Consider the following 16,733-nt stretch of genomic DNA (forward strand, 5'->3'; position numbering starts at 1 on the left):
TACTAACTGATCTGCCACCAGGACCCGCTACTTGATGTGTGCATCCCAAAATAAATAAATAAATAAACCCTACCTCTTGAGCTTCTGCTGTGTGTGTGTGTGTGTTTTCCTTTACTGCCTCACAGTTAAAAAAAAACAAAAAAAACAAACGTGTGCTTCCTCCACTGGTTGCATGGACTTCATGGATACATCCACCCACTCACCTCGTTGCGTTGGGTCTTAGTTAAAATTCTTTTTTTTTTTTTACTTCTTACTGTTTAAAGGCTGTACTCCACTCTGCTGTAAGCTACTCACTGCTCGGGTTGTGTGACTGCATGCGGTCCAAACCAAACTCTCTGTAGGCTGTGCTCCACACCGCTGCAAGTTACGCGCTACCCCGGTTGTGTAACTGCACGCAGTCCTCATTAGACACCCAGCCGAGTACCCTCAGTGCCCTCGGTGCCTTGATGCTTCACCGCCCTCTGTGTCTCGGTATCCTAGAACCTCTGTGACTCGGTGCTTCAGTGCCCTTGGTGATTAAATGGTCTGTGACTCCGCTCCCTCAGTGCTCTCTTTGCTTTGGTGCATCTGTGCCTCAGTGCCTCTGCTTCACCGTCCTCGATGCCCCAGAGCCTCAGTGCCTTGGTGCTTCATCGCCATCGGTGCCCTTGGTGCCTCAGGGCCTCAATGAATTGGTGCTTAGGCTCCGTTAGTGCTCCGACGCTCTGTGCATTGGTACTTAGCCCCAGCAAGTCAAGCAGTCAAAATTCCACCTTTGCACATCCTGTGGAGGGATGCTTCCCCCACAGGACAAACACCTCCTCTGTGTCCAGTGCTTGGGCATGCAGCACCCCTCCTCCGCCTTAGGGGACGAGACATTCTGCACAATCTGCGCAGCATTCCAGCCATGGACCCTGCACAGGAGGCTTTCAGAGTTTATGGGAGCAGCTTCCTCAGCAAGCTCAGCTGAGCCCCGAGCGACACTGGGAGCCCTGCCCTCCCTCCACCTCCATCTTCCTTCTAGCCCTTTGCAGAGCATACCCTGCATGCAGAGCATACCCTGCATTCACAGCTTCTCAAAGTCTCCTTCAAGGAGAAGTAAAATGAGTGAGTCTCCGAACTGAAGAGCCAGATGGCTCAGGTTTTGGAGTACCTGGTCAGGCTGCAGGCTCTTCCCCCTGCTCCGGCCCCAGCTCTGGCACCTGTCCCGGGACCGACCCTGCCCTCACCAAAGGTCGCACCAGACATCTCGGCACAAGACGTGGCGATAAGCGAGGAGGAACAGGATGCAATCTCAATTATGGCTTCCTGGGATGGTGACTCCTTTCCAAAGGAAGAGACAGAGGTCCAAGAACTGAACCAGGAGATGGGCCCAAGCTCTGAGGTTACCTCAGAGACTGGTACTATCCCTCTCTCAAGCTCAGTTCGTGCACTTATGGAGCGAGCCTCAAAGTTCCTCCAGGTTCCCTGGAAGGCAGTGCCTAAGCAGCACTGCTTTGTTTTCAGAATGGCGCAGGTTTCAACCCCCCAGCCCTTCCTGGTGTTTCCGGATTTTAAGGAGGAGGTACAGTGCTTCGGTGCCAAATGTCTCAAAACAAGCAGCCCCCCTGCCTTCCTTTGGTATGAGCCCTCTCCTAAGGACCCTGCATGCCCTAACAGCCAATGCAGGATAACAGAGGCCCACCTTAAGCAGGCTTATGAAGCTGAAGTGCAAGTTACATGCTTGGCCAACATGGCAGGTCTCCTCACGGCCTATTTGGATGGTATCTTACAATCGGCGCCCCTCTCTCAACCAGTAGCTTTGGAGCTGCACTTGGCTTCAGGCACGTTGCTGCAGGTATCAGGCTTCCAAGGGCAAGCTTGGGCTGAAGCTTAGCAGACTTTATAGTGGCGCGCACTAAAATGCAATGCTCCCACCAAGAATGGTAGTTATGCCCTCCTAGGAAGGATGTCCTCCCTGAATGGAGTCTAGACGTGGTATTGGAGGCTCTCACTAAGGCCCTGTTTGAGCCTATATAACAATACAGCTGAAATATCTCTCTATGAAGACAACCTTTTTGTTAGCCATCACCTCTGCTAAGTTAGTGAGCTAAAGGCTGTCAGTGCACAGCTCCTGTATGCATATTTGGGATGATGGAAACAAGGTATCGTTATGCACGAACCCCGCTTTCCTCCCTAATGTGGTTACGGCTTTCCACTTAAACCAATTGGTAGAATTAGAGGCTTTCCAACCCCTTTTGGAGGAGGATCAGAGATTGAATTCCGTCTGCCCAGTTCGGACATTGAGAGGTTATGTGGCTAGGACATCAGTCTGACCAGCTCTTCGTCTGTCTAGTGAAAGGACCTTGCGTCAAGCCTTCTCAAAGCAGCGACTGTCCCACTGGATTGTAGACACTGCATATACCAATGTCGGTCTACCTCCACCTGGGAGGGTGGCCGCACCCTCTACCAGAGGAGTGGCTACATCATGCACCCTCTTTAAAGGAGCTTCATTGACTGATATTTTTACTGCAGCTAGCTGGGCTACTCCGCATACATTCACAAGGTTCTACCGACTTAACATGGTAGATCTCTCTATGCCTTCATTAGACACAAGGGTCCTTGAGCACCACAAATATTATTTTGGCGGTAGCGAGACATCCCTCGTCTGTTGTCTCCGCTCACATTCCCTCGCGACGGCTTTGATATACAGTCCCAAAAGTATTTGTTGTTGGTCGTCTTCAAATTTAAAGGGATCATTAGGTTACTGATGTAACCCTGGTTCCCTGAATTAGAAGACGACCAACAAACCTTGAAAGGTTGCATCACTTGCAATCGGGGATTACATGCAAAAGAGAACGTGATCTCCGCAAACTGACTACTTATTCCCTCGGTGGGCAGGACTGAGGACATCACTGCCTGGAGCGGCCTACTGGCAGCACTGACATAAAATGCTCAGTAAATACAGTACCTGACCAAAAGTATTTGTTGCTGGTCATCTTCTCTTTCAGGGAACCAGGGTTACATCCGTAACCTAACGTTTTGGTAGTGCAGGTCTGCACATGGGTCTGCTTTTTTTCTTTCAATAAAGTTAGTAAACCATTAATGTGCAGAGAATTAGGGGAACATACTGTATATACGGGCATTTTCACAAGTTCGGGGACATTTGTTTATTGAAACCGTACTTTATTTTTAATATTATATGCATCATTTACAAACAGTATGTTATATAAACCATAAAAAGTGTACCACAGCACAGCAAAAAAAAAAAAAAAAAAAAAAAAAAAAAAAATCCAAGCTTTATCATTCCTGCTTTTACTTAACCATATTTTTACTCTGCTTTATTTCACTTTGTTGGACAGACATTTTATCAGAAACACAACTCACCTTTATACACATATTGTGTTGTTTTAACACAATTCTAATGAGGGCATAGCATCCTAAATTAATGTAATCAGCCTGACCATTTACTTTCCTATGCATTGCTACTTGAGCAATTTCTAATCTATGATAGAAAGTCACCAAAACATACAGCAAAAGCCACCACTCAAACCCAGCCAGAATGTCTTAGTCATCAATTATGCACGACCTTTTGAGACATTATTTCTCACACCTCTTTGAAAAATCTGAAGGCCATTTTGGCCTCACTATCTGTATAGTTTCAAGAAAGTGTGGTTTTAATTTACAGGAGCTTCTTCCCTGGCTTTCCCTACAATCAAAAGGATTTACAATTGATCAAAATAGTGGCAGACCTACAATAAATGCAAGTACAGTTTGGGTTTCAAAGCTATATAAAATATAAAAAACCTAACAGTGTACGAGTTCATTTCTTGGCTCAAGGCCACCAATGACATTTGGCATTATGACTGAGGCTTCTGATCTATTTTAAATGAAACAATGTATGTTATAATGTGCATTCATATAATTGCCTATTTCATTCTTACAATCACCCCCTTTTCTTGTACAATGGCACAAGCTGACATCAGTGTTACATCTGAAATAACTCCAAGCACCTAACAGCAGCATTTGTGTAAATTAACTGATCCCCATCTCGCCCTTATACAAGTTGACCAAAGTATTTTTGCATGGTATTTTTGTAATTTTATCATGCTTTCCCATGGAGATCCTATGCATTTACCATAGTTTACCCAGTTTGCCATGTTTATTAATATGCTTTACCGTACCTTGCTATTGTTTAGAATGTACCTATGCTTTACCATGCTTTCACTATGCTTTATTAGACTTTGTTGTGGTTTAATGGTGGTAAATTTGTATAAGGGAGGGGGGTATTGCTTTGTCAGGGTTACGTGGGAAAACAAAAAATGTGTATGTGCTACAACCCCCTGAAACTATCCCATAGCCCTCAAGGGGTCCCAGTCCCTAATTTGGAAACCCCTAAGTTAGCACATTTCTGTCTGAAAAAATATGTAAATGATAAGTAAACATGTGGCATTCAATTCAGCAGTTCAGACTGGACTGTAATAAATGTAATTGTTTTTTTAGCCTGGGTGTGCAATTAATCAATTAAAGAACTGGTTGGAAGGTCCTGGCTTGGAATGGACTGAAAGAGTCACAGTAAGTACCACTGAACCAAAGTACTTCATAGTGTGTGAGTGTTAAAGATGGTAAGTGTCCAGAGGCGACAATGTGTTATTACTGGATAGCTACATTAACTGATATTTTAAGCAGACAGGTAGGGAGTTTTCTGTTGCATCTGCATTGGAGGGAACATTCCACCAACGATCCCTTCAAAAGTCACCACAGCTAGCCCTGTGCCCCTTTACATCTCCGTAATGCAAGTGCTGTGGTTGGTGTGCTTCCAAAAAAAAAAAGGTAATTTAAAAAGGTATTTATTTGAATGCCCCACAATGCCCCACAGACTGCACTGGCCTAGAGTCAGTTGGTAAAAATGTGCTCTGAATGGTTAAGGAGTCAGCTGCCATTTGCAGCTGGATCTTGTCAACTTTTCCGAAACAAACAATACATACCTTTACCTGTCTTAGACAAATTATAATTACAAATAAATATAAAATTGTCCTTATTTTGCAGGTGTATTACTTGAGGGAGTAAGAAGTCCAAAATGAATGCTAACTGGGGTCAGTGAAACCAGATGACAATGAAACAAGCCTTTGATATGCTGAGCATGATTTTGATACTCTAAGAGGAAGAAGCTCGGTAGATTTTGGTCAAGATATCAACAACTGTTGCTGTAAGAAAGACAATTTATAAAATGTTTTAACATTATTCATATGAAAATCCAAGTTGTGTGAGCAAGTGTTATACACAACATGAAAAGAAACCCAAGGAATCATTTCACAAACTAGACGTTTCATTTTTGTATGTATTAAATTAAGTTTCATTTTTGAATATATAAAATGAAACCTGTTTGTTTGTTTCTAGCCTACTCATTGAATGAGTTCAGATCTGCAAGGACGGGTCTTTTTGTTATTCTGAGAATATCTTTAGGGGTCTGCAAAAATGTTTGACTGGACTTTCCCTGAAGAAAAATCCCATTGAAACAACAGACACCACACACATTTTGCCTGTAAATCATATTCCTCTGGCCTATTCAATGAAATTAGACCATATGCTTAATGTTTTCAAATTTGTGAACAGATCATCAAATATTTATGGCTTTCCTTAGTTATTAACACAAGTGAGGTTACTAACACACAAGAGCCTAAAAGGATAGGGCACTTTTTTTTTTTTTTTTTTATTTACAGACGTTCTCACTAGTGGAATCTCCCTGTTGATTTTTTTTTTTAGAGCTGTGGTTCAAGTGTGGGCTATATACACTGCTGCAGCATGAAGATCAACGAAATACATATTGAGTTTAAAAGAAAGTCACCTCTCCTGTTGAGCCACGGAAAGCATTTACATGTTTATAACCACATGGTATTAAATTATTAATATAATATAAGAGAAAACACTTAAGCAATGCTAAAATATATATTCCGGCTGGGAAATTAGGGACATAACCTTTCTATGCATTGTTTCAGAAACAGCTCTGTACAATTTTAGCCCCTTATATTTATACTGTACTGTTAAAATGAGGACTTGAAGTACAAATTGAAGTACTAGCATGATTTGAGAGCCAAAGAAAGGCTCCTCCACTACATGAACAACCCTGGGATGTACTCTTACCTTTTCTTTACATCGCCAACTCTCTCCGTCACCAGTGTTTTACCTCATGAGACAGCGACAAAGCTTGGATGCTTGGCTGTTGTTGAGTCTCACCTCTGAAGTTGGCTCCAACTTGGATGGAAACAAAAAAAACGCACATTCACTTTTAGACTACAGTAATCTACCATCAAACAAGAATATAACAATTATGTTAAACTTGCATTTTCCTGCCTAAAAGAAACATAAAATAATTCAACTTGTAGCCTTATATTTAAAGATATGTGTACATCAGTTTACTATTATAATGTTCATGATTAGCACTCTCCAACAAGTAATGGTTACAAAAAGAACTATGGAAGAATGTTAAGGTTTGTGCAGGGTAGGCTATGTTGGCTGTCAATGCATGAGAATGTGGAGCTCATGGACTGAGCCTTGTATGGAAAGCAATTCCAGTTCAACAATGTTCTTGTAGTAACTAGCATTAGACTGTTGCTTTGTATGACAGGTTCCTCCACAGTGACAGGGTCAGGGACCATAATAGATTCTTATTTGAGCCTTGACTGCTTGTAGCTTTACTGTATCTTCTCTTCCCCTCCTATGAAAACTACTGTCAAACTGAAGAAGAAACTTATAATATGTATATACTTTGAAAAAATAACTCCTTATTAACATGTTCAAAATACAAAGTATTAATGGCTTCTGTCATTTAAAATCAGCTTTGAAATGCTGTAGTGGAAAAAAATACATAAGATTCAAAGACCACCAGGACATACAATAACTGCTTATTATGAGCATAATGTGTCTCAAGGAAGCATTACTCTTCAGAGTGTTAAAAACAAACACCAGAATTCTCTATTTTCATCAAGACACAGGCTCGGACACCGTCATTGAAATGGGATAGGAATATATTTTCTACAGCAGCAGTGCTGAATAGCCCACTGACTTTTTTAATGCCCCCAAGTACATTACTGTGCTGGGGGGGAGAGGGACTTGTGGGAGGAAGCATTACTTATACTTTCCATTGATGCGTTGAGCATGTTCCACTATGATGTGGGGAAGACAAGCGTTTAAAAGCAGAGTGTCGAGGAGGTAGAGTTCAGAATGAGAATAAAGACTTTCATTGAAAATGAAGCCATTTGTTATTGTATATCTCTGTCTCTGCACATTGGCTTTGTACACCATTGTAAATGCAGGTACGTTATTTTACTGACATTACTTTGTATGTTTAGCATTTTACTTTATATATCTAGTATGACTTTACATGACTATGTTTACATTCTCAGTAATACTGAAAGTATTTTGGGTTATGGATTCTGTTTAAAAATATGTGCAAAACTAAACTGAATATCCAATTTTAAAATGAAGCTTAAATATACAAAGAAAAAGCATTAGAAAACTTCAACCAAGCTTTCTGCCAGTGTTTCAGTGTTAACTTATAGAACCTTTGTGTTTCAGCTAATAGTTTCTTCATTTGATTTCTACAGATGGAGGCACAGTTCCAAACTGTTGTCTGAAGGTGTCTAATACATTTCTGCCCATTAGTAAAATCAAAAGTCATTATTCACAAAAAAAGGACGGAAGGTGCCCAGTTGACGCTGTTGTGTAAGTAAAACTGCTGTTTCTATTTACTGTGTTTTCAGTGAACATTTTGTGTGATGATACACACGAACATGTGACTAATGACTACTATTAAAATATATATTATGTGGTACTGTTTTTATTGCTATTATTTCATGAGATGTTTCATGAGATTATATATTGTATATATTTTTTTTAAAGCAGCAACAACCATTCTGTATGCTGTATTTGAGTAATATACTGTAGTTTCTTGCCAACTAAACACTTTTGAATGTACTGTTTTTAGTTGTTTAAATGATACAGTATATCTTGTATATGTATATCTTCATGATGAAGATACATGTTTATATATTTCCAGTAAACTAATTTTTTTCTTTCTTTTTTCTTCCTTTAGATTCAGCACAGTTAAAGAGAAGACAGTCTGTTCAGACCCCAAAAAAACCTGGGTAAAGAGAGTAATCAAACAACTCGAGAACAAGAAAATGACAACACAAGAATATCCAAGTAGCACTGGGAATGATAGGATAACAGTCACTCCAGACAGCTAACCAAATGATTTTTAAACTTTAGTTCTGATTCCTTCATAATTCTATATGTACTATGCATCATTAAACTAACGGTCAAATCCTAGTAGGTTTATGTTATTACTAGATTTCCTAACAAATGCATTGGTGTAAATAAGTACATATTCAGCAAACAATGATTTTGAATGTAAATCCAATGCAATGTTGTTCTGAGTTATTGAGGTTTGTGAAAAGTATTGCGCAGTTACATATTTTGAGAACAGTAACAAAATATATCCCTCCAGACTCATGCAAAAAGCTTGTAAAGACCAAGACATGACATTTTAAAGCTGGGATAAATCAAACCAAAGTGTACTACAGATACTGTACACTGAGTGGGCTTCAATACTTAAAGGCTTTTCTATACTAGATATATTATTGTTCAGTTTTTTTGGACAAATGGTAAAATGTGTATTGTCACACATTTAACTTTAATTTATTAATTATTTAAATAAGCAGTAAGTAAAACATATATATTTGTGTGGTTAGTTTGAAGAAACCAGTGCAGCACACTGCAACTAGTAATGGAAATGTTTGTTTTTTTTCTATTATTTCAAGTTCTATGACAAAAATTGTAAAATACTTAAGCATGTGTTATTCTCAATAAGCTTTATATTGACAAAAATGTATTTAGTTGTTTGTTGTTAGTTGGTCACTATGTTACAATTGAATGCTGCCTACTGTATGTGTTGTGAATGTATGTCATTATAAGCCACTTAAAGGTATTTGTTATGAGAATGTTATTTAAATAAAGTCTTTGAATAATTTATCAATGTTGGGTTTTTTGGGGCATAACTGTTTTTAATTCTTTAGATGTAATAAATGACTTTGGAAATACAACTACATGTAAAAGCCATTACAAAAAGGATACGCAAATTCCAGAAACTTTCATTTTTGAAATTACAGTACAGTACATACACAACCATTTACTTAACATGTTATTATTGTCATTAACTGTGAAGTGGGATTCCCCTTTTTCCATTAACATACACATACAATATAAGTTCAAAACAGAATAGAGCTTGGGACAATATTTATTGTATTGTATAACATAACGTATAAGACTTCAATCTAGCACTGGTAGCTGACAGTGTTTGGAAGGCAAGAGACAAGATTTAATCAGAGTTTTATTACAATTAGAAACAGGCAGTATGTTTCCTGAGTAATTGACATTGTTTATACTCACAGTAAAGTGAATCAATTTATCATAGCATTGGGAATCTGTGTAAAGCAAAACAGAAGTAAAAACTCAGCAGTATGCACAACTATTAATGTAATGGTAATAATGGTGTAGTACATAGGTGTCTGGCCGAGAGTGTTAGTTTTCATGGCAAGATTTGCAGCATCCATTCACCTGAGCTGCTAAACATGCTACCTAACTTCCATTGCAGGTCGACTTAATTAACTCTATTTGGTCCCTTTCTACTGTCTTTTGTTGGGTTAAGGCATTGTTTTTACTGATGGTGCTATATGTTGCTTTTTTTTTGCTGCCCATGTCTAACCCATAGATTGCATTCAGTATCCTGTTTATATTGATACTAGAAGGTGCTAATTGCTCCTCATTGTCTTTCTCTTGCTTAAAAATAGGGAAGATTCATCTTGGCTGTTACATAGGTAAAGCCATCTTCTTAGTCTTCCACTTTTTGCTATAGAAAAAAATTCTGAAAAAGGACCTGAAAACAATTGTAAAACCTGCTCACTCAGAGGGGCTACAAACAGAAGGGTGTAGCCCGACTACGGCAGTTCAGTACAATAAGCACAGAAAAATATTGGATAGTTGATCAGGTTCTTTTTATTCGGATACAGAGTTAAAATACGGGGAACAGTGTCACCAAATAAAACATAGACAACAGATACATATGAAATCATGAGAACGTTTTTACTTGACAGCACGGTTAAAAGGAGCAACAACACACTGTTCAATATTCAAGTGATCAATTACAGATTTTCCATTAACAGGTCATCATCATTAAGATTTACTGCCCTTAAAGTGCTTAGTGCATCAAGGAAGGGTACGGTTCGTTAACTAGGCATAAAATAGAGGATAATACAAACACTGACCATTGTAAAAATAACACAAAACATATGACACTTTGTATGCAGGGGAGGGAAAATCAGAGTGAGAGAATCATCTGTATAACAATCTCTTTACTTTCCATACCACAGGTTCTGGTCAGCTACCGAAAGGCTAAAAAAATCTTAATTCACTCAAGCTCATTGTGCAAACCGACATACTGTGGTTACGTAAGCTGAATACCTATCATCAGGAAAGACCATGTACAACCAGGTTGGCTGGACATCCCTCTGTTACTTCTGTTCAAAACACTAAATTTGTGTTTCCACTCCTGCACAAACAAAACCACAACAAAAGACGTACCATACAGACAGACACAAACCCCCAAGGATGGCCACCCCCCTTTGCAATATTTATATTCAGGTGCATAAAACTATCAATAATTCAATTACTCTGGACCCAACAAAGCATAAAGGTCTTCAGAAAAGGCGCTAAACTTTATGGTACGATAATTGCAATTACTGTGCTCATTAATGATTTCCGTATTTATTATTGCAATTGTATTAATTATCGTGCAAAATAGAGGGCGTATTATGATGCTGTGGCAGAGCACAGCTCTGCCCTTTAGAAATTGGCAGGGATGGGGTTAAATTCCCCTACCTGCCTTGGTTCATTGTGTTCAGGTGGCTGGGGTTGAGTAGATGATTAGTTTAATTAATGATCAATCAGTGCCCAGCCACCTGACATAAAAGGAGGCCTCTGCTTCTCATTAGAGAGGAGGGAGTTGAGGAAGCAGGTTGGTGTTTGTTTTGTGTTTTGTGATTTTTGAATTTTGATAAATCCAGTGAAGGCATTGCCCAGCCTGGAAACTTTATTTTTGTGAGTTTTGTTTTTGCTTTATTTGTGTTTGAGTATCTGTTATTTTGCCCTTGTACACTTTATTTTTGTGTTTATTTATAATAAAATTGTTACTTTTTTGAACTACAGACTGTCTCTGGGCCTCTATCCACTCACCAGCCTGCCACAGATGCACACTAATTTTATTGTGCCATACTATGGTAATCAGAATGAATATATGATTTGTATGGTAATGCATAGGGGTCTACTTAAATCGTGGGAAATTTACATATTTTTTCACAGGTAGGTTTGGGAATAAAATTAGGATTATGCAGACATTTCGCAGACCTGTTTAAACATTAAATAACCCTAAGTAGACAGTATTTCAGAACACTATAAAGCCTGACAATAACAGTGCTGTTATTTGTTAAAGGCAAGCAAGCAGCATCCCCCTGCAGTTGACTTTCCCATACATAAGACTGCACGTTCTATCCACGGAATTGGTTGGAAGGTAAGGCAAAGCTTTGCCAAGTTTTACCGATGTGGAAATTGATTAGAAACAGCCATACAACTCAGTTACTCAAGGGCATCTGGTATATTTAATAAAGGAAATGTATGCAGCACATTTGTTGTTGTGTTGTTGTCTCACCCAGTAATTTATTTTATTAAAACAAAACAAAGATAACGAGTCTAAAATTCTAACTGTGAAAAAGTAAGCAGCAGGTTGAAGCGAGGTGGCTGTGCTAGATCGTTGTAGTACTGATTTAACTTGCAGACAGGAATACTTTTTGTCTGGGCTGACTTTCCAGTTTGTTTTCTGAAAGCTGTTTGTTTTACGTTCTGTTCAGCAGCCTCTGTAGTAGCCTTTCCTTTAATGTGTGATTCTGAAGTTAAATAGCGATAGATCGTATTTTCTCCAGCCACATTAGTAAAAAATAAAATATACCAGTGACAGCTAAGTATGTTAAAAATAGCAGGTGTATTATTAACCCTGTTACACAATAGTCAACGAATATTGTGAGACCCCGTTTTAACCATACAGTATATTCCTACTTTGTGTCACCTTAAGCTAGCTATCTTGGTAACAGTCACCTCTAGCTTTCTTTCATTGTTTATTCTTAATGACATATCAACCATTAAAAGTTAAGTCCTTTTACTTTGGTATTTAGAATCAAATGACACATTCAATTTTCAGAGGCGGAGAGTCATAGTGTCACGGCACTGGGGTTAGACATCTTAACCAAAATGAGGAGCAATGGTGGGTTTTAAGCCCATTGCAAGATTACAGTTTAAAGCGGGTTTTCCCCTAATGTTCTTTCTGCTACATGGTTGCTGACAGGCCTTGTGGATAATACGTAAGAAAGGTGCCTTCTAGCCGATAGGCTGGTGGCATGAGGAGGCAGTATCAGAATTCATTTAAGCGAGTGCTGGGGCACTATGCTTTGTATCCAATATGCAAAACATGTGTAACAAAATACAATCAGAGGCATTTCAGCAAATGCATGCAGATTGAAAGAGCTGGTTCTTGAAGTGCATTAAACCTAGAGAAGGGTGGGAGTGCAGTAAATATATCAAGAGGGGGCGGATGCAAATACCATCTTACAGTGACCGTTTCTGTTCCATTTTCCACTTTTGGGTGTAGTTTCCTTCAGAAAACCACAGCAAAGGGTTAAGCATGATACAATACAATCTCTCTGGTTATTGCTAACGTTATGATTCAGTAAAAAGCCAATGGGAAGAAACAGTGAAAGTATGCACTGTTCAGTACAGATGCCTGTGGTGATTTATACACCGATACATTCTCAGGGTGCTCTTTCAATGGGAAATCTTTTTTTGTATCTGTTTGCTTTTTGATTCCCAGCAGACTATATCTGATTGTCAAAGAATGAAAACTGAAGAAGAATAAGATGAAGAAGAATCGTGCATTTAGGCTGGGACCAAATCAAAACTCTGACAACATGCTAATCGCAATTAACAAAACTGTATTTAGTAGCATTTTCTTTTTTTGTAAGTATCTTATTTCATCTACTCATAAAAAGAAAACGCTATTAAATACAGTTTTGTTAATTGCGATTAGCGGGTTGTCAAAGTTTGGTCCCAGCCTAAATGTACAATTCTTCATCATCTTATTCTGTCAATGTTTTGATTTGGTCTCAGCCGTAGTCGGAAAGGTTGATTACTATTTGAACGATATGAATACAATATTTATTGTTCAATTAAGCACAAAACACTTAATTTTCACAAAATCAGATTTCTAGTGAGAAAAAAACTGCACTCTTCTAAAAACCAAGGTTTACTGTTATATGCATTCATATGGGACATCATTGACCTAACAGCCGCTTTTGACACCATAGATCATGGCATTCTTCTTGACCGCCTTCAGAAGTATGGAACCTGTCTCTCCTGTCTGTCCTCTTACCTATCCGGACGCATGCAGTCTGTTTTCTATGCTGGACACAGTGGTGTTGTAAACCCAGTCACTTGTGGTGTCCCCCAAGGATCTGCTCTTGGGCCTCTTCTCTTCAATATCTACATGCTTCCCTTGGGCCACTTCATCCGCCAACACAACCTCATGATTCACTCCTATGCTGACGACACCCAGTTCTACTTAAAACTCGACCCTGATAGCCCCTCTGCCATGGTCCGGCTCTCGGCTTGCATTCAAAACATCGAGGCCTGGATGTCTGCCAATTTTCTTTACCTGAACACTAGCAAATCTTAACTTCTTCTAGTAGGGCCTACAACTCTTAAGAATCTAAATATAGCTACCCTGAACCTCGGAAACTGTCTGCTGCTGACTTCCCCCACAGTACGAAGCCTTGGTGTGCTTCTTGACAGCAACCTCTCCTTTGATGCCCACATCTCCTCTGTAATGAAATCTTCCCTATACCATCTTTGAAACTTCTCCAAAGTCCGTCCCTACCTTTCCCTCCCAGATGCGGAGATACTTTGTTATGCATTTGTCTCCTCTCGACTCGACTACTACAACTCTCTATATGGTGGTCTCCCGGCACACACCATAAACCGACTGCAGCTAGTCCAGAATGCTGCTGCCAGGATCCTTACCAGATGTAAAAAATGTGATCACATCACCCCCCATCTTGCCCAGCTGCACTGGCTACCTGTAAAGTTCAGGATTATTTTCAAAACCCTCCTACTCACTTACACTGCCCTTCATCACACAGGTCCCGAGTACCTCCTCAACCTGCTGACCCGCTATGTCCCTGCCCGCAAGCTGAGGTCCTCCGACTCTGGCCTGCTTGTTATCCCCAAGCAAAAGTGCACCACACTTGGAGAATGCTCGTTTAGCTTCATAGCTCTAATTCTTTGGAACTCTCTCCCAGCTTTGGTGCGTGATGCTCCCACCATCGCTCGCTTTAAATCAACTCTCAAGACCCACCTATTCTCTCTTGCTTTTCTTGTTCTTTAAGCCTGATATCTGCTATTAACTGATGTGTTGCTTCTGCTATTTCAAGTATTATGTTACTGTCATGTATTATGCACTTTCCATTGTATTTAATGTACTATTTCATGTATTATGCACTTTCCACTGTATTTAATGTACTATTTCATGTATTATGCTACTATCATGTATTATGCACTTTTCACTGTATTTAATGTATTATGCTTTTTTTTTTTTTTTTTTTTTTTTTTTTTACTGTATCATGTATTACGCATTTCTCTGTATTTAAAGTATTATGGATTTTCTTGTTGTTACTGCATCTTATAAAGTCCACTATGAAAGGCACTATATAAAATAAAGATTGATTAATCGATTGATCACTATTGTAACATGGAATCATCTCGGGTATAGTGGTCTAAGCCAGTGGTTCTTAAAGCAAACATATGATTACTAAACCTTATATGTGGAGCACTATTTATTTTGCTATGGTTGGCCAACAGAAGTAAACAAAGGGAATAAATCAGAAAACCCTTTTCTAGTTTTCTTAATACAATGTTGATATTAAAACAATATTTTAATAGCATTGTGTCCTACATTTTCTGTATTTGTAGGCCAGTGCATACCACAAAACTGGTTTGTAAGAAAGTCAATGGATTATGCTTTTAAACTCAGGAATTTGATTCATAACATATCAGTACCATTTTATGAGCCATATTCACAAAGAAAGGAACAACTACTGCATGTGCAGGAGAAAGTCTTGTGGGTTATTTTGGAACATCAAGGATTTGTTCTCTTTTTAGAAAAATAAAGAAATTAGCTGAGCACTGAGGTACATCCTTTGTAACAATATGTCATATGGAGAATGGAGAACAGGGCTTAAGGGTTTCATTCTTATTTTATTTTATTTCTTTTTTTTGGGGGGGGGGGGGGGGGGGGCGGGGGGGGGCGGGGTAATCATCGGGGGGGGGGGGGGTAATCGAGACAGTCTATCACGCTTTGTCAGTGGTGTTTCATTCAGAAAGGATTCCTCATACCTGCTCAATCTTTCCAACACCAGTATCATAGGTTTCCATGTGTGTGCTACAGTACTCCTCCAATGTCTGAGCCAGCGAGTGAGGGGAGGAGAGGAAACAATCCTGACCAAAGGTTAACACAATGACTAGAGACTAGACTAGAGCTTGACTAGAGCAGAACAGAAGCCCCTTTAAGGAAATGAAGAAATCTATACTTGTCTTCCTTTGTCTTGCTGCATTGGCTGCATGCACCTTTGCAAGTAAGTTTTTTTTTTTTTTTTTTATTTATCACTACACTATCAGTATTAAAGGCTTGTGGTGTTTAATTTTAGAATTGGTTTCTGAGTAAAGAGTCCCAGGATTAATATTGAATGAAATGTAGACTAACCATGTTTTTTGGGATATATTTATTTGCATTCATTTTAGTTTATTTTTAATACCAGTTCATTTTACAAAGCACACTCAAGTGGTAAACTCTTAAATATGGTGCTTAGTAATTTATTAATTGATAACCAATGCCATTTATACTCAATACAAACCTGTATGGTTTTATTTAACTGTAAGACATGTAAGGGATAACCAGATTTTTTTTATATATGTTGACTGCAGCTTTAATCAGATCTAGAAAGCTCTTGTTAATCATATCTATACCTTTCGGAGTGTTGAAAAAATGTAGTATACACTTTTGAGTTATTGGGCTGTCTGTCACATGACTAAAGAATTTGTTGTGCATGTCCCTGATTTAAGTCATTTGGGCAACTTGGTAGATCTGACCGATTTTAATTCAGGGCTTCTAGTAGGTACTTGGTTGGCAGGTGCTTCCCTGTTCAAGACATTGCCAGTGTCATATCAAGTGTTTCTCATGTGTTGCTCAACACAAGCAACTTCAGCTATAAGTGCTTCCCTGTAGAATGGCCATTATTGAGTACAGTACATTTTCTACAATTTGGATAGAAGAACAGTAGCAGCAGAAGCCTGTTTGTCTTACAAGCAGAGGGGTGAGGTGGGCTTGTGTCCTACTCAGTAAGCTTTAATAGAGATTTAACCTGTTGGAAGACTCATTCTTTAGACTTACTCAGAATGACCCACATATGTTCCTTATATCTTTTAGATAACAGTTTACATGAAGTGCCGAATTACCGTGCTTAGTTACTTTGTACTTACACATAGTTACAATGTTATTATGCATAGTTACAATGTACTTAATGTGTAAATCTTTTTGCATGATATACAGTATACATACA

The 16,733-nt window shown here is 39.0% G+C and overlaps 1 protein-coding gene across 1 annotated transcript; it reads left to right on the forward strand.

Moving 5' to 3' along the window:
* The first annotated feature begins 7,149 nt into the window (after nucleotides 1–7,149).
* On the forward strand, nucleotides 7,150–8,942 carry LOC121322563 (eotaxin-like). The gene is made up of 3 exons (XM_041262679.1): nucleotides 7,150–7,274; nucleotides 7,566–7,683; nucleotides 8,054–8,942. The coding sequence occupies exons 1-3, from the start codon at nucleotides 7,208–7,210 to the stop codon at nucleotides 8,205–8,207; spliced, it is 339 nt and encodes a 112-aa protein (XP_041118613.1). The 5' UTR covers nucleotides 7,150–7,207; the 3' UTR covers nucleotides 8,208–8,942.
* The last annotated feature ends 7,791 nt before the right edge of the window (nucleotides 8,943–16,733 follow it).

Source organism: Polyodon spathula, chromosome 11, assembly GCF_017654505.1.
Source record: "Polyodon spathula isolate WHYD16114869_AA chromosome 11, ASM1765450v1, whole genome shotgun sequence".
NCBI classification, from domain to species: domain Eukaryota; kingdom Metazoa; phylum Chordata; class Actinopteri; order Acipenseriformes; family Polyodontidae; genus Polyodon; species Polyodon spathula.

Coding starts and splice junctions, on each gene's coding strand:
- LOC121322563 (XM_041262679.1), top strand. CDS start 7,208: ATGAAGCCATTTGTTATTGTATATCTCTGTCTCTGCACATTGGCTTTG. Junction 7,275..7,565: donor GTACACCATTGTAAATGCAG/GTACGTTATTTT, acceptor TGATTTCTACAG/ATGGAGGCACAGTTCCAAAC. Junction 7,684..8,053: donor TGCCCAGTTGACGCTGTTGT/GTAAGTAAAACT, acceptor TTCTTCCTTTAG/ATTCAGCACAGTTAAAGAGA.